This window comes from Teleopsis dalmanni, chromosome 2 (genome assembly GCF_002237135.1).
Source record: "Teleopsis dalmanni isolate 2A chromosome 2, ASM223713v2, whole genome shotgun sequence".
NCBI classification, from domain to species: domain Eukaryota; kingdom Metazoa; phylum Arthropoda; class Insecta; order Diptera; family Diopsidae; genus Teleopsis; species Teleopsis dalmanni.
The window spans coordinates 189,850,112-189,869,049 of NC_051847.1; the positions used below are offsets into that span (position 1 = coordinate 189,850,112).

Here is an 18,938-nt window from a genome sequence, read left to right on the forward strand (position 1 = left end):
TATACAAATATATATATTCTTATTTAGTCTCGTAAAATAAAAATTAAAGCAATATATTACTTCAGTGCATGAGTAAGGTCTTTCTCCAGTGTGAGAGCGGCGATGAATTTTCAAATAATATAGTGACGAACATTTCTTCCCACAAATATCACAATTACAATGTCTGTCTTTTTTAAGTGTACGTTTATGTTTTCTGCAGAAATTTCAAAACAAATAATCAAAGTTAATATTTTATATATTATATTAAATTTAAATACCTACTTCGAAACAGAATTATTTTTTAATAACGGCTTTGTGGTTGGTTCAGTTACTTTATCTTTTATTATTTGTGCAACATCGCCAATTCCGAGACATGAACGATCACCTACAATACCACTAACTAGAGTTTCAGAAACATTAGTTTCCAGTTCCTGGGCCATCTTTTTTTGTGTGTTTTCACATACATGAATTCCGATATGCTGTTTAAGTCTAGAAATTAAAACCATTATTAAATTTATTCTATATAAATAGAAATATTTACTCCTTTTTAGTTTTATGAGATTTTTCACCGGTATGTCGTCTCATATGACAATTGAATGCGTGCTTAACAGTAAAACTTTGGTTACACTATAGAAAATATATATATTTATTATACTAAATCTTAAATGAAAATAATTGCATTATTAACTTGAGTACAAGCGTACGGCTTTGAAATAAAATGTTCCCTCATATGTTGTTCGCGTTTGCTCTTAACCAAGAAAGTTTTATTACACTATAAATTATTTATACTTATTATATCCACATTTGTGAAAATAATTTTTATATTTACGTCAGTGCTCTTATAAGGTTCTTCTTCTGTATGCTGCCTCATATGAATATCGAGTGCTTCTTTACTAGGAAAATATTCTTGACACTAATAAAATTATATATATTTATTGTATTTAATTTTAAATAAAAATAATGGAACTGTATACTTCAGTGCATTTGTATGGCTTTTCACCAGTATGACACCTCATATGAATATCGAGAGAATCTTTACGAGGAAAACTTCGATCACACTATGGAAAACATACACGTTTTATATTTAATTTCAATAGAAAATAATCGCAAAACTTACTTCAGTGCATGAGTGGAGTTTCTTACCAGTATGTTTAGCCATATGACGATTAAGCGAGCTCGTAGTAGAAAAATTTCGACTACACTATAAGAAATGAATACTTATATTTATTTTTAAACAAAAATAATTCAAATATTTACTTCCTTGCATGAGTAAGGTTTCTCTCCAGTATGTCGTCTCATATGAACATTCAATGCCCCCTTAAGAATAAAACCTTGTTTACACTATTGAAAATATATAATTAGTATTATATGTTATTTCGAAAAAAAAAATAATTGAAATCAAAGTATATACTTCAGTGCATGTGTAAGGTTTCTCACCGGTATGTCGCATTATATGACAATTGAATGCATGCTTAAAAGTAAAACTTTGGTTACACTATAGAAAATATATATATTTATTATATTAAATCTTAAATAAAAATAATTGCATTATTAACTTGAGTACAAGCGTACGGTTTTGGACCAAAATGTTCCTTCATATGTTGGTCGCATTTACTCTTAACCAAGAAAGTTTTATTACACTGTAATGTATATATACTTATTATATCCATTTGTGAAAATAAGTTTTATATTTACTTCAGTGCACTTATAAGGTTCTTCTCCCGTATGTTGCCTCATATGAATATTGAGTCCTTCTTTACGAGGAAAACATTCTTGACACTAATAAAATTATATATATTTATTGTATTTCATTTTAAATAAAAATAATGGAACTATATACTTCAGTGCATTTGTATGGCTTTTCACCAGTATGTAGCCTCATGTGAAGATTAAGCGACTTTTGACAGGAATAACGTTTCTCACACTATAAATAGTATATTATAAAAGTTATCAAAAATTTATCACAAATAACAGAAATATTTACTTCAGTGCATGTAAAAGGTTTTTCACCAGTATGTCGTTTCATATGATATTTAAGTGTTTCCTTACGAGCAAAAGATTGTTTACACTGTTCAAAATATATACTCATTACATATAGAATTTATATATGACAATAATTGCAATATTTACTTCAGTGCATGTGTATGGTTTTACACCAGTATGTCCTATCATATGACGGTTGAGATATGTTTTAACAGCAAAACTTAATTTACACTAAAATCAATATTTACTTATGTTATATATTATATAAAAATAAGTGAAAATTATACTTCAGGGCATTTGTAAGGCTTTTCACCAGTATGTAATTTCATATGAATGTTAAGTGAGCTCTTCACAGAAAAAGTTTGATTACACTATACAAATATATATATTCTTATTTAGTCTCGTAAAATAAAAATTAAAGCAATATATTACTTCAGTGCATGAGTAAGGTCTTTCTCCAGTGTGAGAGCGGCGATGCACTGTCAACGCACTCAGTGAAGAAAACTTATTCCCACAAATATCACAATTACAATGTCTGTATTTTTTAAGTCTACGTTTATGTTTTCTGTAGAAATTTCAAAACAAATAATCAAAGTTAATATATTATATATTATATTAAATTTAAAAACTTACTTCGAAACAGAATTATTTTTTAATAACGGCTTTATGGTTGGTTCAGTTACTTTGTCTTTTAATATTTGTGCAACATCGTCAATTCCGAAACATGACCAATTATCTACAATACCACTAACTAGAGTTTCAGAAACATTTGTTTCCGGTTCCGTTTTTATGGTATAATTTTCTAATGTTATAACAGAGTACTCTTCGTTTTCTGTACTTGTTTTAGATACTACATTCTTAATAAATTGTTGAGCAATGATGTCATTTTCAATTGATGTGCGATCATTTGTGATGGAACCATCCAGACATTCAGGAACAGTAACTTTAGGTTTCATATTATACTTCTATATTTTAGAATATCGCAAACTCTTTTATAATAATAATTTTTCTGTATTTGCTTTGACAACTTTATTTAAAATGCACTTTGCATTAAGTGATATGCATTAAGTAATATTAGCCATAAGTCTTTGTCCTTTTTTGATTTTATGGTATCGTGATTAAATAAAAATTTTGCAATACGATGCTTCTCAAATTTGGAAGTTGAAATTGATTGAAAACTTCGGTAATAACTTAATCTCTTAATTAGGTATTCTATTACATATTCAATAATATTAAATACAAGTAACGAAATATATATTAGCTTAATATTTTTACAACGCGATCTACCTAATATTTGTTACTGTTTTATATGTGTCAAAAAAGGTAAATAAAAAACAAACATTTAAAATGTTTCTCTACCCCAGAGTTGCAATATATATCGCACGATAAGTTCACATTTACACGAAAGTTATTTTCTAAAGATTACCTCATCGTTGATTTAACATTCAAATTGTTTAAAATGCATAATATGCAAAATAATATAATAGTATATAATATAATACAACATAATTAAATTACGAGTATAAAATCTAAATTAAAGATTAAATAAAACTAAAAGCGGAAATAATAACATTTATAATACATATTATATATAAAACTAAAATTTTCAATATAAAATATAACAGGAAATCATACAACTTAGAAAATAAAATATACAATATTTGAGATTGCTTATAATGAATACAAATATATGTAAATATGTATATATATATTCTAATGCTCGATACTTGGGTTCTTTTTCTCAACATACTATAAGTACTGATAAGTGCATTCTCAAGTAATGATGAGCTGTAAGCTGTAAGAATTTCATTTTCTTTTAAAATACTATAGTGAACAAAGTAGCCAATAAAATATCTAATCCGCACCCTTTCCACATACTCAAGTCTTCAAATAATACATTGAACTCTTTAAATACGGTTCGAAAGTTTTATTAACATTATCTAGGATGTCTTCTTCAATTACTACTTCTATATCAATTTCGCAGTTACCTGATGAAAAAAAGAGCCGATTTTAGCGAACATTTGAACATTAATGAAGAGAAATCCGTTTTTATAGCGGACAGATCAGCATTTGTTCCACACTAGTATGTGTATTAAGCATTATACTACTAAATATTTTAAACTACCTACGAATTTGCTTTTAACATACATGTAGTCTATTAAACCATGACTCTTGAAAGTTTGCAGAATACATAAAACTTCTTGTGAGTCTCGTCAATTTCATTGTATACAATATAACAACACAGGAGACTGCACTATTTGATATCCTAAACAAATTTGGTGCTATTCATAACAGAAACTAGTTGCATAATACCTAACAACAAGTAGGAGCATTTACTCAAGTACTAAGGTATTGTTGCTGAAAAGTGAACCTGTAATCGTAATTAAACGAACACTATTATATACTTACACAAAAAAAATGTACCTACTTGTTTGGTATAGAATACGTTTTCTAAGATACTCCAAAATAATTCAAGGCACTTCATTGCTAACACATCCTATTAATTAACTTTAAAAGATTTTAGTTTAAATATTAGTACTATTATGCATTATTCACAAAAAAAAAAACGATAGAAAACTCCATTTAAAAAACTTGGATTATACGATAAGAATACTAAGTTACAAACGAACTAAAATAATTTAAAAACACAGCATTTTCCTCACTTCTAGGACGAAGTTTACTTCTTCTAGGTGTGATATATATTTATTAAAAAATTGTTTTGATTATATAACTAAAGAAATAGTTACTATTTTTAGTTACTATTTATTTTTATCAAATTTATAAACTCACAATTTTATTTTATGACTTATGTATATCTTAACATATCTATCCTATATCAATAAATAAATGAAATTCCCATTACTAGTTCGAGTCATCTCGAACAAGTTATAGAACAATTTGTTTACAAGTTGAAATTTGCAATAATTTATTCTCTACTTTACAGAAAAAGTAACCGAAGTAGAAATCACAATAAATTAAAAATCAAGATTAATTATTAAACATAAGACAGCACATGTAGATAACATATATTAAGTTGCTTCTGGTTATTCAAATATTTTCCAAATATTTCCACTTGCGTTTTTTGAATATTGGATCTCATTCATAATTTTATACAATCTACAGGTTCTACATTTACAATACTCATAAGTTTACCTAAATAAATTTGATGTGTAATCACAGTTGCTACAGCTACAGAGTCAGTAAAGGATTTGAACATATAATACGGTTTCAGATTTCAGATTTTAAATAAACTTAATGAATAGTTGTTGCCGCATTTATTTTAACACTTTCATTTTCGGTAATGAAATTAGTAAAAATTTCGTTTTCTAATGACAATTGCTCTTTTCTTGTTTCAAGTACAGTATGACTTCGTGGGTGTTGCAATAATCGAGGTTCTTGCAATAATCGATTTTAATTCATTAATATCTTGTTATTTCAGTTTGCTTTTTATTGCAATTAATATTCATTATAACTACCTTATGTTTTAGACCTTTAAGTATAATAACTTTTGTAAGAGGTAAGGAATTTTACTCAGCCCATTGTATGCATATGTTAAGTGCATTTATTGCCACGCCATTTTTGATTTTAAGTGTAATTACATGACCTCAGTTTTCGAGTCTGAATCGATGTTAAGTTATTCAGCCAGAGATATAATTTTCATACAAAATTCGTTAACCCACTCATTCATTTCTTGTTGAGATATAACATCTGAAATAATTTCATGATTTCATAATATTCTTATGCACCGAGAATGTGTTCGCAAATTCTTATGGTTGAGTATAGGAGAGCAAATAAATACACAAATAAAATATTAAGAATGCAAAAGAGGAAAATAATTAGAAAAAGTTGCATTCTTCACGGTTGTCAATTTTCAAAGTTGCAATAACAAAGGTAATACAGGAAAAATTCAAGAGGTTCAATAACCGAGGAGTTGCGATATTCGAGGCTTGCATTAATCGAGGTCATACTGTACTTCATTTTTTATAAATTCTTGTTCATCTGTAATATCATCAAGTTTAGGTTCACGAACAGTAAAATTTGGTTCGATTTTTAGATTAATTTTTTCAAGTCTAGAGGTTTCTTCATGTTCTAATAATAATTGGTTTGTACTTGTTTCAATTGCTTCTTCTGTTATACGTTGTTGTTTTGTAACGCAATCTTTAAACGGAATTTGGTCAGGCCTCATTCTTATACTCTCATTTTCTAACATTGTAATAGTATATACTTCGTTTTCTAATAACAATTGCTCTGTACTTATTTCAGGTACTTCATTTTTTATAAATTGCTCAACAACAACTTCATCTTCAATTGATGTTTGATCATCTGTAATATTCGACTCCATCTTTATACTTTTATTTTCTATTGAATTGGGCACTTCTTTTTCTGATAACATTTTCTCCGTGATTGCTTCTTTAAGGCTGCTGCTGGGATATTCATCTGAAATTAATATTAAAATGTGCATTTTTCACTATAATAATAAATTTTCTTTATATTTTACATAGAATCATTTAAAAATTATATACTAAATTATTCCATAATGATAATAATAAGAAAAATGTTTTGAGGTACAAATGTCCTTACAAATTATGCAACATTAGTCTTATATACTATATGAATGAACGTATTTGATTTCAAAATAGTTTTATTTATAGTTAAAATTTATTTAATATTCAATTTAAGATTCTAATCAATAGAACATTTTTTTGAGTTTTCATGCTAAATGCAGTTTCAATATAAATATTTTACAAATTTTTAGTAATATTCTTTTGAAATTTGTTATCTAATAACAGCATTACGATGGCTGTCAGCCGTCAGATACACAGGGGGATAAACACGTACTTTGTGTATGTGCCGTAACTGCTGTATACTGTCGGTAGTGTGATTACATCCTCTACGCGGGGGCGGCTAGAAACAGGCTCATAGTATGGTCATGTCTCTGCTATGAGTGCTGGCTAATTGTAATCGGGCGGACGCATGTAAAAGCGTCTTAAATCAAAGCTCAAATCCAAGGTGGAACAGCATATGCCGAGGGATGAATGGCCATGGATAGTTGGTCTTTAATATGCGAACTCTGGATACCTGTCGACCTCCAGTTTTAATTTAGACTTCTCACGATAAACGGGCTATGTCGTGTGTGACCTTCCCATCCCGAATTTAAACAATTTTTGTATGGACAAATTAAACATTTCAAATGAGCTTGATGTCACTCTAACGGCATCATCTTCAAATAATTCCTCTCCGGAATTATCTGTAGCTGAGTGTGTGCCGGCCATTGGGCTGGAAGCCTCCACCCATTTCGACAGCGCTACTGTGTGCGTCAAAATGGATCCGGACGGGCCACCGTCTACTTCTCCGCTTGCGGAAACGGTGTACGCACCAGCAGTTACTTCGTCGCGATCTCAGGTAAGGCGGCAGGAAACTATTGAGGTCTTGTCCTCAAATTCCGAAACCGTTGAATCTGATGATTCCGACACCGGCAGTGTGGTATCACAAAAATCCGGTCTAACTGTCGTTGGATCCAAAGTTGGCAACCTCACTTTGGAATCTCCAAAATTTACTCACCTTAAAAGAAGTGAGAGAAGAAGGTTTAAGGCGGCAATGTCTTCAGGCCATAGCAGGGCAGAGGCTCTTAAAATTGCTATGCAACATCCACCTGCAAATAAGCGGGTCAGATCAGAGGAGCAATCCCCCGGTTTGTTTCCCGCCAAAAAACATAAGGTGGCTCACGTGGGGCTCACCAAGCCATCGTACAGCCTAGCTGTTAAAGGCGTACGCTTAGGCTTCACGTCGGCCGATCCGGCTGGCACTTCGCTCTCTACAGAGCAAATCACGCTTCTCCAAGAAGCCATTATTGATGTTGCTATTGAGCAACACAACGACGAAATACAGCCGGAGTTCGAAGGGTGTTTACCTAGAACGGGGTGGCTGCTTATCGTCTGCAGTGATGCAAAAACTGCGGAGTGGGTCAAGAAATTTTCAGGCCACATAGGGGCCAAAAGCGGACTCGCTTTAAACGTGGTAGAGGAAAAAGATTTCCCACGAACTCATGTAGTTCGTGGCTATTTTCCTCAGAGTTTGACACTGTCAAACGAAAAAGTTCTGGCTACCATTGGTACCCAGAACAAATTCTCCACCACGCGGTGGAAGGTGATACGCAGGCTGACGCAGGATCAGATGCTTCACCTAGTCTTCGTCATTGATGACGAATCTATGAGGAAGTTATCCGAACTTAAAGGTAGGATTGCATACCGGTTCGGACACTTGAGATTGATGCTAAAAGGAACCACCCCCGCTCATTCTCACCTCATAGATAATACTCCAAAGGTGGTTCAGGATGATAATATAATCCAATCATCCTCGGCTCCGGCAGCATCCATTACGGATGATTGCCCAACAGTGACTGTTCCTGAGGAAGAGGAACTAAACACACGTCCCTCCACAAGCAAGGCTGTGTGCTCTGCCAGTGGGCGTGCTGTTCAGATTCCCACCTCGGTAACAAAGTCCACAATGCCCTCCACGGGCACGGCAACTGTAGCAGGTAAACCACGGACCGCTACCAATAAAACACCCTTAATCGGTAAAATTTTACCGAAGCAATCAAAGGGTGATAGAAATAAAGGTTCTCGACGAGACAAGCGTGAAAGTCTCGTCCGTAAGTCTCTTAACGAGACATAATGAGCGCTCTTGAAGTGCTCCAGGCAAATCTGCACCATGCTAAGGAAGCATCGGCCACCTTGTGCAGAATTGCCCAAATCAATAACATCGCTCTAGGACTTATCCAAGAGCCGTGGGTGTTTGATGGCCAAATACGGGGTCTCAACACAAAATCAGGTAAGCTGGTTTATGACCGTTCGATAGCAGTGCCACGTGCAGCTATCCTAATCGGTGGAGATGTAAAATATCTTCCGTTAACAAACTTTATTTCTAGAGACCTAGCAGCGGTTCTAGTCGAAGTCCCAACACTAGGAGGGGCCACAGATATAGTCATGGCCTCTGCCTACTTCCCAGGTGATGAAGTAACCATTCCACCATCGGAAGTCCAGCAGCTGATCAACTTCTGCAAGTCCACTGGGCGACAGCTAATCTTGGGCTGTGACGCTAATGCCCACCACACAGTGTGGGGGAGCAGCAATGATAATAAAAGGGGTGAGTACCTATTAGATTATATTATGTCGGTAGGATTAAGTATAGCTAACAAAGGTAGTAAACCCACTTTTATTAATGCAATTAGAGAAGAGGTATTAGATCTCACTCTTTGCACTAGGGGTATTGAGGAATCTATATGGAATTGGCGAGTGTCGGACGAAGTGTCCCTCTCAGACCATCAACATATTAGGTTTGAAATTCCCAGTATATCCGAGCAGCAAGATAAAGTGTACCGGCCGAGGAAAACCAACTGGCTTAGGTACAGGGACTTGGTGGGTTCCGAAAACTTTTCTCTAGCTAGGCCACTAAAAACTCGTGAAGAGATAGAGTTGGCTGCAAACCATTTAGGTGAGGTTTTACTGACCTCCTTTCACAACAGCACGGTTGCAGGTAATGCTTCGATTAGAGGTAAGGTTCCTTGGTGGAACACGCAACTAGCTAATAAGCGTAAACTAGTAAGAAGCTTATTCAATAGAGCAAAACGCTCTGGTAGTTGGGAACAGTATAGAACTGCACTCACCGACTACAACAATTCAATCAGACAGTCCAAACGGGCCAGCTGGCGTAGCCATTGTGATAGTATTGATAGGTTGCCTGAGGCTGCTAGACTACACAAGGCTTTAAATAAGGTCAAAACAAATGAAGTAGGACTTTTAAAAAAACCCGACGGATCATTCACTACTGGTCGTGAAGATACCCTCGAGTTTCTCTTGCAAACACACTTCCCTGGTTCCGTATCCGGACCACCCACATCACATTCATATAGGGAAATTACTGCTCCTACAGGTCAGGAATACGCACTATCTGGTGTTATTTTTGACAGGGACAAGGTGAAATGGGCGATCAACTCATTTCAACCATTTAAGGCGCCTGGAGGCGATGGTATCTACCCTGCTCTATTGCAGAATTGCATAGATATCATCATAGACCCATTAATAAAACTCTTTAGGGCTTGTTTTACTATGGGTTATATCCCTCATTCCTGGAGAGGAGTGAACGTGATCTTCATTCCCAAACTTGGGAACAAACCTATGGACCAACCTAAGTCTTACAGACCCATTAGTCTTACGTCTTTCTTATTGAAAACCGTCGAAAGGCTGATTGATCTGTACATACGGAATAAATTGGAACAAACTGTCCCACTCCACTCCACCCAATATGCCTACTCAAAAGGCAAATCTACAGAGGTCGCGCTGTATCATTTAGTCAGCAAAATCGAAAGCACGTTTCAATCTAAAGAAATCGCCTTATGTGCATTTCTGGACGTAGAGGGAGCTTTCGATAACACATCTTACGAATCCATATCTGGAGCACTGGCCCGTAAAGATATAGACTCATGTACAATAACGTGGATAGATAGAATGTTGCGTGATAGGAACATATCCTCCAAGTTAGGTAGCACTATCGTCAGCATTAATGCTGTACGGGGCTGCCCCCAGGGTGGGGTTCTCTCACCATTGTTATGGACGCTGGTAGTCGATGACTTACTAGTTAAACTGGAACAATCTGGATATCATGCCATAGGTTATGCGGATGACCTGGCAATCATTGTTACAGGTAAATTTGACACCACAATTACAGATGTAATGCAAGCAGCATTACACAAAGTCTCGAACTGGTGTATCAAAGAAGGCCTAAGTATTAACCCAAAAAAAGCGGTAATTGTGCCTTTTTCCAGAAGGTACAAAGTAAATATTGGGTCCCTATCTATTAAGGATACGGCTATCGAATGCTCCGATGAAGTCAAATATTTGGGGGTCACCCTAGATAAGCGTCTTAACTGGAACACTCACCTGAATAATATAATTGGCAAAGCCATCCGGGTCATGTGGACATGTAGGACCTCATATGGTAGAACCTGGGGCATAAGTCCTAGAATTATATCATGGTTATACCGCACAATGGTCAGACCCATTGTAACCTACGCAGCTCTTGTTTGGTGGAATAAAGCGCAACAAAGTGCTGCAATAGTCAAATGCAATAAACTGCAAAGACTCGTATGTATCGCTATGACGGGAACTATTCGAACATGTCCCACATCAGCACTGGAGTCCATAGTGGGTCTCACCCCTCTGCATCTCTTTATTAAAAAGACAGCAGCTATGAGTGCAGCTAGGCTACACCCTGTCATCGACATGCACGGAAGTCTCGTCAGTCAAAACTCTATCTGCAGACTAGTTCCTGGCATAGAGATCTGCGATAGGACAGATCGCATGAACATGGAACTTCGCTTCGGTAGGAAGTTCGAAGTCCTCATACCCGATCGACTGGACTGGGTAAATGGCACTCCTGGATTTGAACCAAAAGTGATATCATGGTATACTGATGGCTCAAAAACCAAAGAAGGAGTTGGTGCTGGAATATTTGGTCCTAACACCAGAATCTCGCTCGCGCTGGGTATATGGCCCACTGTCTTCCAAGCAGAGGTTCACGCCATCGAGGTCTGCGCTCGTATCAACATTAACAAAGGGTTGAAAGGCGCCCGAATCTGTATTTATTCAGATAGTCAAGCAGCAATTAAAGCGTTATGCTCCTGGAAGTTTTTCTCAAAGCTTCTAGCAGACTGCTATGACACACTGCAGCAGCTGGCAAGCAATAATAAAGTGACACTGTGCTGGGTGCCTGGTCACACAGGAATCCATGGCAATGAGTCTGCCGATAGTCTTGCACGGGCAGGATCCGCCACTCTAATATGTGGCCCAGAACCTTTCTGTGGATTAAGTTGGTCTACAACTAGGTCTCTAATCAATGATTGGATTTCAACCGAGAGAAGTCGCTACTGGCGCGACAGTCGAGGTAACCGTCAGGCTAAAGAGCTGGTTCTCCCTTATAGCTACAATAAGATATCCACTTTCAGCAGAACAGAGTTGAGGATGCTAGTGGGATATCTAACGGGTCACCATGGGCTACGTTACCATCTCAACAAAATGGGCCTATCTGAAGAGATAGATTGTAGACTCTGCTTAGAGGCAGAGGAGACAACCAGCCACATCTTATGTGACTGCCCAGCTCTGATCTGGGTCAGGAGGAGATCACTGGGTCGGGAATTGCTTTCACCTTCCGACATTAGGAAGTCCTCAACAACCGACATTTTGACCTTCATTCGAAAGGCGGAATGTCTATTGTTCAGTTAGGGTCTGTTGTAGCACAAAAGATCAATCATGGTCGCAGTGCTCTGCTCAAATGGGAGCTAGTACCCTGTTATTTCTATTCTATTCTAACAGCATTACGATCATATACTCTTGCAAGCAACCCACACAAAAAATAAACTATTGTGTTATATGTATATAAAGTCAAAGTACCAATCTCATTTTTAAATTAACAATTACTGATTTCTTTCATTCACTTCTCAATATACTAAAATATTATATTATATTTGTTAAAAATATATGACCTATATCTTACCCATATGAAAACCAACATCTAAATGATTTTTAAGTTCTTCCTCTGTCGCATACATGGCAGTGCACTCTTTGCACTTGAATTTATGTTTCTGAGCCATCTTTTTTTGTGTGTCTTCACATACATGAATTTCGATATGCTGTTTAAGTCTAGAATTTAAAACCATTATTAAATATAATCTATATAAATAGAAATATTTACTCTTTATTAGTTTTATGAGATTTTTCACCGGTATGTCGCCTCATATGACAATTGAATGCGTGCTTAACAGTAAAACTTTGGTTACACTATAGAAAATATATATATTTATTATATTAAATTTTAAATAAAAATAATTGCATTATTAACTTGAGTACAAACGAACGGTTTCGGACCAAAATGTTCCCTCATATGTTGATTGCGTTTGATCTTAACCAAGAAAGTTTTATTACACTGTAATGTATATATACTTATTATATCCATATGTGAAAATAAGTTTTATATTTACTTCAGTGCACTTATAAGGTTCTTCTCCAATATGTTGCCTCATATGAATATTGAGTCCTTCTTTACGAGCAAAACATTCTTTACACTAATAAAATTATATATATTATTGTATTTAATTTTAAATAAAAATAATGGAACTATATACTTCAGTGCATTTGTATGGCTTTTCACCAGTATGTAGCCTCATGTGAAGATTAAGCGACTTTTGAGAGCAATAACGTTTCTCACACTATAAATAGTATATTATAAATGATATCAAAAATTTATTACAATTAACAGAAATATTTACTTCAGTGCATGTAAAAGGTTTTTCACCAGTATGTCGTCTCATATGTCGTTTAAGTGTTTCATTACGAGTAAAAGATTGTTTACACTGTTAAAAATATATACTCATTACATATAGAATTTATATATGACAATAATTGCAATATTTACTTCAGTGCATGCGTAAGGTTTTACACCAGTATGTCGTCTCATATGACGATAGAGATATGTTTTAACAGCAAAACTTTTTTTACACTAAAATCAATATTTACTTATGTTATATATTATATAAAAATAATTGAAAAGCATACTTGAGGGCATGTGTAAGGCTTTTCACCTGAATGTAACTTCATATGAATGTTAAGTGAGCTCTTATCAGAAAAAGCTTGATTACACTATACAAATATATATATTCTTATTTAGTATCGTAAAATAAAAATTAAAGCTATATATTACTTCAGTGCACTTATAAGGTTCTTCTCCCGTATGCTGCCTCATATGAATATTGAGTCCTTCTTTACGAGCAAAACATTCTTGACACTAATAAAATTATATATATTATTGTATTTAATTTTAAATAAAAATAATGGAACTATATACTTCAGTGCATTTGTATGGCTTTTCACCAGTATGTAGCCTCATGTGAAGATTAAGCGACTTTTGAGAGCAATAACGTTTCTCACACTATAAATAGTATATTATAAATGTTATCAAAAATTTATTACAATTACCAGAAATATTTACTTCAGTGCATGTAAAAGGTTTTTCACCAGTATGTCGTCTCATATGTCGTTTAAGTGTTTCATTACGAGTAAAAGATTGTTTACACTGTTAAAAATATATACTCATTACATATAGAATTTATATATGACAATAATTGCAATATTTACTTCAGTGCATCCGTAAGGTTTTACACCAGTATGTCGTTTCATATGACGGTAGAGATATGTTTTAACAGCAAAACTTTTTTTACACTAAAACCAATATTTATTTATGTTATATATTATATATAAATAATTGAAAAGTATACTTGAGGGCATGTGTAAGGCTTTTCACCTGAATGTAACTTCATATGATAGTCAAGTGCGCTCTTATTAGAAAAAGTTTGATTACACTATACAAATATACATATTCTTATTTAGTCTCGTAAAATAAAAATTAAAGCAATATATTACTTCAGTGCATGAGTAAGGTCTTTCTCCAGTGTGAGTGCGGCGATGCACTGTCAACGCACTCAGTGACGAAAACTTATTCCCACATATATCACAATTTAAATATCTGTCTTTTTTATGTGTAAGTTCATGTTTCCTGCAGAAATTTCAAAACAAATAATTTAAGTTAATATTTTATATATTATATTAAATTTAAAAACTTACTTTGAAACAGAATTATTTTTTAATAATGGCTTTGTGGTTGGTTTAGTTACTTTATCTTTTATTATTTGTAAAACATCGCCATTTCCGAGATACGACCGATCATCTACAATACCACTAACTAGAGTTTTAGAAACATTTATTTCCGGTTCCGTTTTTATGGTATAATTTTCTAATGTTATAACAGAGTACTCTTCGTTTTCTGTACTTGTTTTAGATACTACATTCTTAATAAATTGTTGAGCAATGATGTCATTTTCAATTGATGTGCGATCATTTGTGATGGAACCATCCAGACATTCAGGAACAGTAACTTTAGGTTTCATATTATACTTCTATATTTTAGAATATCGCAAACTCTTTTATAATAATAATTTTTCTATATTTGCTTTGACAACTTTATTTAAAATGCACTTTGCATTCAGTGATATGCATTAAGTAATATTAGCCATAAGTCTCCGTCCTTTTTTGATTTTATGGTATCGTAATATTAGTCTCGACTATTTCATTTAGGTGTTCGACGGAACTTTTTCGTAATATGTTTAGAGCAGTTACAGATTACGGAATGAAATTATATTTTACATCATCAGCAACCACATAAAATATAGTATATGGTTAAAATTGAAAATTATTTTTGCATCGAACAGAAGGTAGCATAAACAATACGAAAGAAATAGAACGCAATGGTTTTTTGTGTATAAAATCGGATATGGATAATAGATCCTTTTACATATAGTTGACCTCTTTTACGTTCTTACATTATATTAACTTCTAAAGATCATTTAAGAGCTTGCATATATTTAAAACATTTTTTAAGTTTTATTTGACTATTTATTCGTAATTAAATAAAAATTTTGCAATACGATGCTTCTCAAATTTGGAAGTTGAAATTGATTGAAAACTTCGGTAATAACTTAATCTCTTAATTAGGTATTCTATTACATATTCAATAATATTAAATACAAGTAACGAAATATATATTAGCTTAATATTTTTACAACGCGATCTACCTAATATTTGTTACTGTCTTAAATGTGTCAAAAAAGGTAAATAAAAAACAAACATTTAAAATGTTTCTTTACCCCAGAGTTGCAATATATATCGCACGATAAGTTCACATTTACACGAAAGTTATTTTCTAAAGATTACCTCATCGTTGATTTTACATTCAAATTGTTTAAAGTGCATAATATGCAAAATAATATAATAGTATATAATATAATACAACATAATTAAATTACGAGTATAAAATCTAAATTAAAGATTAAATAAAACTAAAAGCGGAAATAATAACATTTATAATACATATTATATATAAAACTAAAATTTTCAATATAAAATATAACAGGAAATCATACAACTTAGAAAATAAAATATACAATATTTGAGATTGCTTATAATGAATACAAATATATGTAAATATGTATATATATATTCTAATGCTCGATACTTGGGTTCTTTTTCTCAACATACTATAAGTACTGATAAGTGCATTCTCAAGTAATGATGAGCTGTAAGCTGTAAGAATTTCATTTTCTTTTAAAATACTATAGTGAACAAAGTAGCCAATAAAATATCTAATCCGCACCCTTTCCACATACTCAAGTCTTCAAATAATACATTGAACTCTTTAAATACGGTTCGAAAGTTTTATTAACATTATCTAGGATGTCTTCTTCAATTACTACTTCTATATCAATTTCGCAGTTACCTGATGAAAAAAAGAGCCGATTTTAGCGAACATTTGAACATTAATGAAGAGAAATCCGTTTTTATAGCGGACAGATCAGCATTTGCTCCACACTAGTATGTGTATTAAGCATTATACTACTAAATATTTTAAACTACCTACGAATTTGCTTTTAACATACATGTAGTCTATTAAACCATGACTCTTGAAAGTTTGCAGAATACATAAAACTTCTTGTGAGTCTCGTCAATTTCATTGTATACAATATAACAACACGGGAGACTGCACTATTTGATATCCTAAACAAATTTGGTGCTATTCATAACAGAAACTAGTTGCATAATACCTAACAACAAGTAGGAGCATTTACTCAAGTACTAAGGTATTGTTGCTGAAAAGTGAACCTGTAATCGTAATTAAACGAACACTATTATATACTTACACAAAAAAAAATGTACCTACTTGTTTGGTATAGAATACGTTTTCTAAGATACTCCAAAATAATTCAAGGCACTTCATTGCTAACACATCCTATTAATTAACTTTAAAAGGTTTTAGTTTAAATATTAGTACTATTATACATTATTCACAAAAAAAAAAAAAAAACGATAGAAAACTCCATTTAAAAAACTTGGATTATACGATAAGAATACTAAGTTACAAACGAACTAAAATAATTTAAAAACACAGCATTTTCCTTACTTCTAGGACGAAGTTTACTTCTTCTAGGTGTGATATATATTTATTAAAAAATTGTTTTGATTATATAACTAAAGAAATAGTTACTATTTATTATTTTTATCAAATCTATAAACTCACAATTTTATTTTATGACTTATGTATATCTTAAAATATCTATCATATATCAATAAATAAATGGAATTCCCATTACTAGTTCGAGTCATTTCGAACAAATTATAGAACAATTTGTTTACAAATTGCTATCTGCAATAATTTATTCTCTACTTTACAGAAAAAGTAACCGAAGTATAAATCATAATAAGTTAAAAATCAAGATTAATTATTAAACATAAGACAGCACATGTAGATATATTAAGTTGCTTCTGGTTATTCAAATATTTTCAAAATATTTCCACTTGCGTTTTTTGAATATTGGAGGCTTGCATTAATCGAGGTCATACTGTACTTCATTTTTTATAAATTCTTGTTCATCTGTAATATCATCAAGTTTAGGTTCACGAACAGTAAAATTTGGTTCGATTTTTAGATTAATTTTTTCAAGTCTAGAGGTTTCTTCATGTTCTAATAATAATTGGTTTGTACTTGTTTCAATTGCTTCTTCTGTTATACGTTGTTGTTTTGTAACGCAATCTTTAAACGGAATTTGGTCAGGCCTCATTCTTATACTCTCATTTTCTAACATTGTAATAGTATATACTTCGTTTTCTAATAACAATTGCTCTGTACTTATTTCAGGTACTTCATTTTTTATAAATTGCTCAACAACAACTTCATCTTCAATTGATGTTTGATCATCTGTAATATTCGACTCCATCTTTATACTTTTATTTTCTATTGAATTGGGCACTTCTTTTTCTGATAACATTTTCTCCGTGATTGCTTCTTTAAGGCTGCTGCTGGGATATTCATCTGAAATTAATATTAAAATGTGCATTTTTCACTATAATAATAAATTTTCTTTATATTTTACATAGAATCATTTAAAAATTATATACTAAATTATTCCATAATGATAATAATAAGAAAAATGTTTTGAGGTACAAATGTCCTTACAAATTATGCAACATTAGTCTTATATACTATATGAATGAACGTATTTGATTTCAAAATAGTTTTATTTATAGTTAAAATTTATTTAATATTCAATTTAAGATTCTAATCAATAGAACATTTTTTTGAGTTTTCATGCTAAATGCAGTTTCAATATAAATATTTTACAAATTTTTAGTAATATTCTTTTGAAATTTGTTATCTAATAACAGCATTACGATGGCTGTCAGCCGTCAGATACACAGGGGGATAAACACGTACTTTGTGTATGTGCCGTAACTGCTGTATACTGTCGGTAGTGTGATTACATCCTCTACGCGGGGGCGGCTAGAAACAGGCTCATAGTATGGTCATGTCTCTGCTATGAGTGCTGGCTAATTGTAATCGGGCGGACGCATGTAAAAGCGTCTTAAATCAAAGCTCAAATCCAAGGTGGAACAGCATATGCCGAGGGATGAATGGCCATGGATAGTTGGTCTTTAATATGCGAACTCTGGATACCTGTCGACCTCCAGTTTTAATTTAGACTTCTCACGATAAACGGGCTATGTCGTGTGTGACCTTCCCATCCCGAATTTAAACAATTTTTGTATGGACAAATTAAACATTTCAAATGAGCTTGATGTCACTCTAACGGCATCATCTTCAAATAATTCCTCTCCGGAATTATCTGTAGCTGAGTGTGTGCCGGCCATTGGGCTGGAAGCCTCCACCCATTTCGACAGCGCTACTGTGTGCGTCAAAATGGATCCGGACGGGCCACCGTCTACTTCTCCGCTTGCGGAAACGGTGTACGCACCAGCAGTTACTTCGTCGCGATCTCAGGTAAGGCGGCAGGAAACTATTGAGGTCTTGTCCTCAAA

At 33.1% G+C, this 18,938-nt stretch overlaps 1 protein-coding gene across 1 annotated transcript in view; it reads right to left on the reverse strand.

Annotated features, from left to right (window-relative positions):
- LOC119676413 overlaps positions 1-18,938 on the reverse strand; it is a 56,671-nt gene that overhangs the window by 20,679 nt on the left and 17,054 nt on the right. Inside the window, exons 33-47 of the mRNA XM_038087652.1 lie at positions 13,572-13,655; positions 13,432-13,515; positions 13,286-13,369; positions 1,820-1,903; positions 1,675-1,758; positions 1,536-1,619; positions 1,391-1,474; positions 1,237-1,320; positions 1,097-1,180; positions 954-1,037; positions 809-892; positions 668-751; positions 521-606; positions 262-468; positions 61-193 (exon numbers count right to left, since the gene is read on the reverse strand). Of these exons, the coding sequence (XP_037943580.1) occupies positions 61-193; positions 262-468; positions 521-606; positions 668-751; positions 809-892; positions 954-1,037; positions 1,097-1,180; positions 1,237-1,320; positions 1,391-1,474; positions 1,536-1,619; positions 1,675-1,758; positions 1,820-1,903; positions 13,286-13,369; positions 13,432-13,515; positions 13,572-13,655 (1,434 nt within the window). The remainder of the gene's footprint in view (positions 1-60; positions 194-261; positions 469-520; positions 607-667; positions 752-808; positions 893-953; positions 1,038-1,096; positions 1,181-1,236; positions 1,321-1,390; positions 1,475-1,535; positions 1,620-1,674; positions 1,759-1,819; positions 1,904-13,285; positions 13,370-13,431; positions 13,516-13,571; positions 13,656-18,938) is intronic.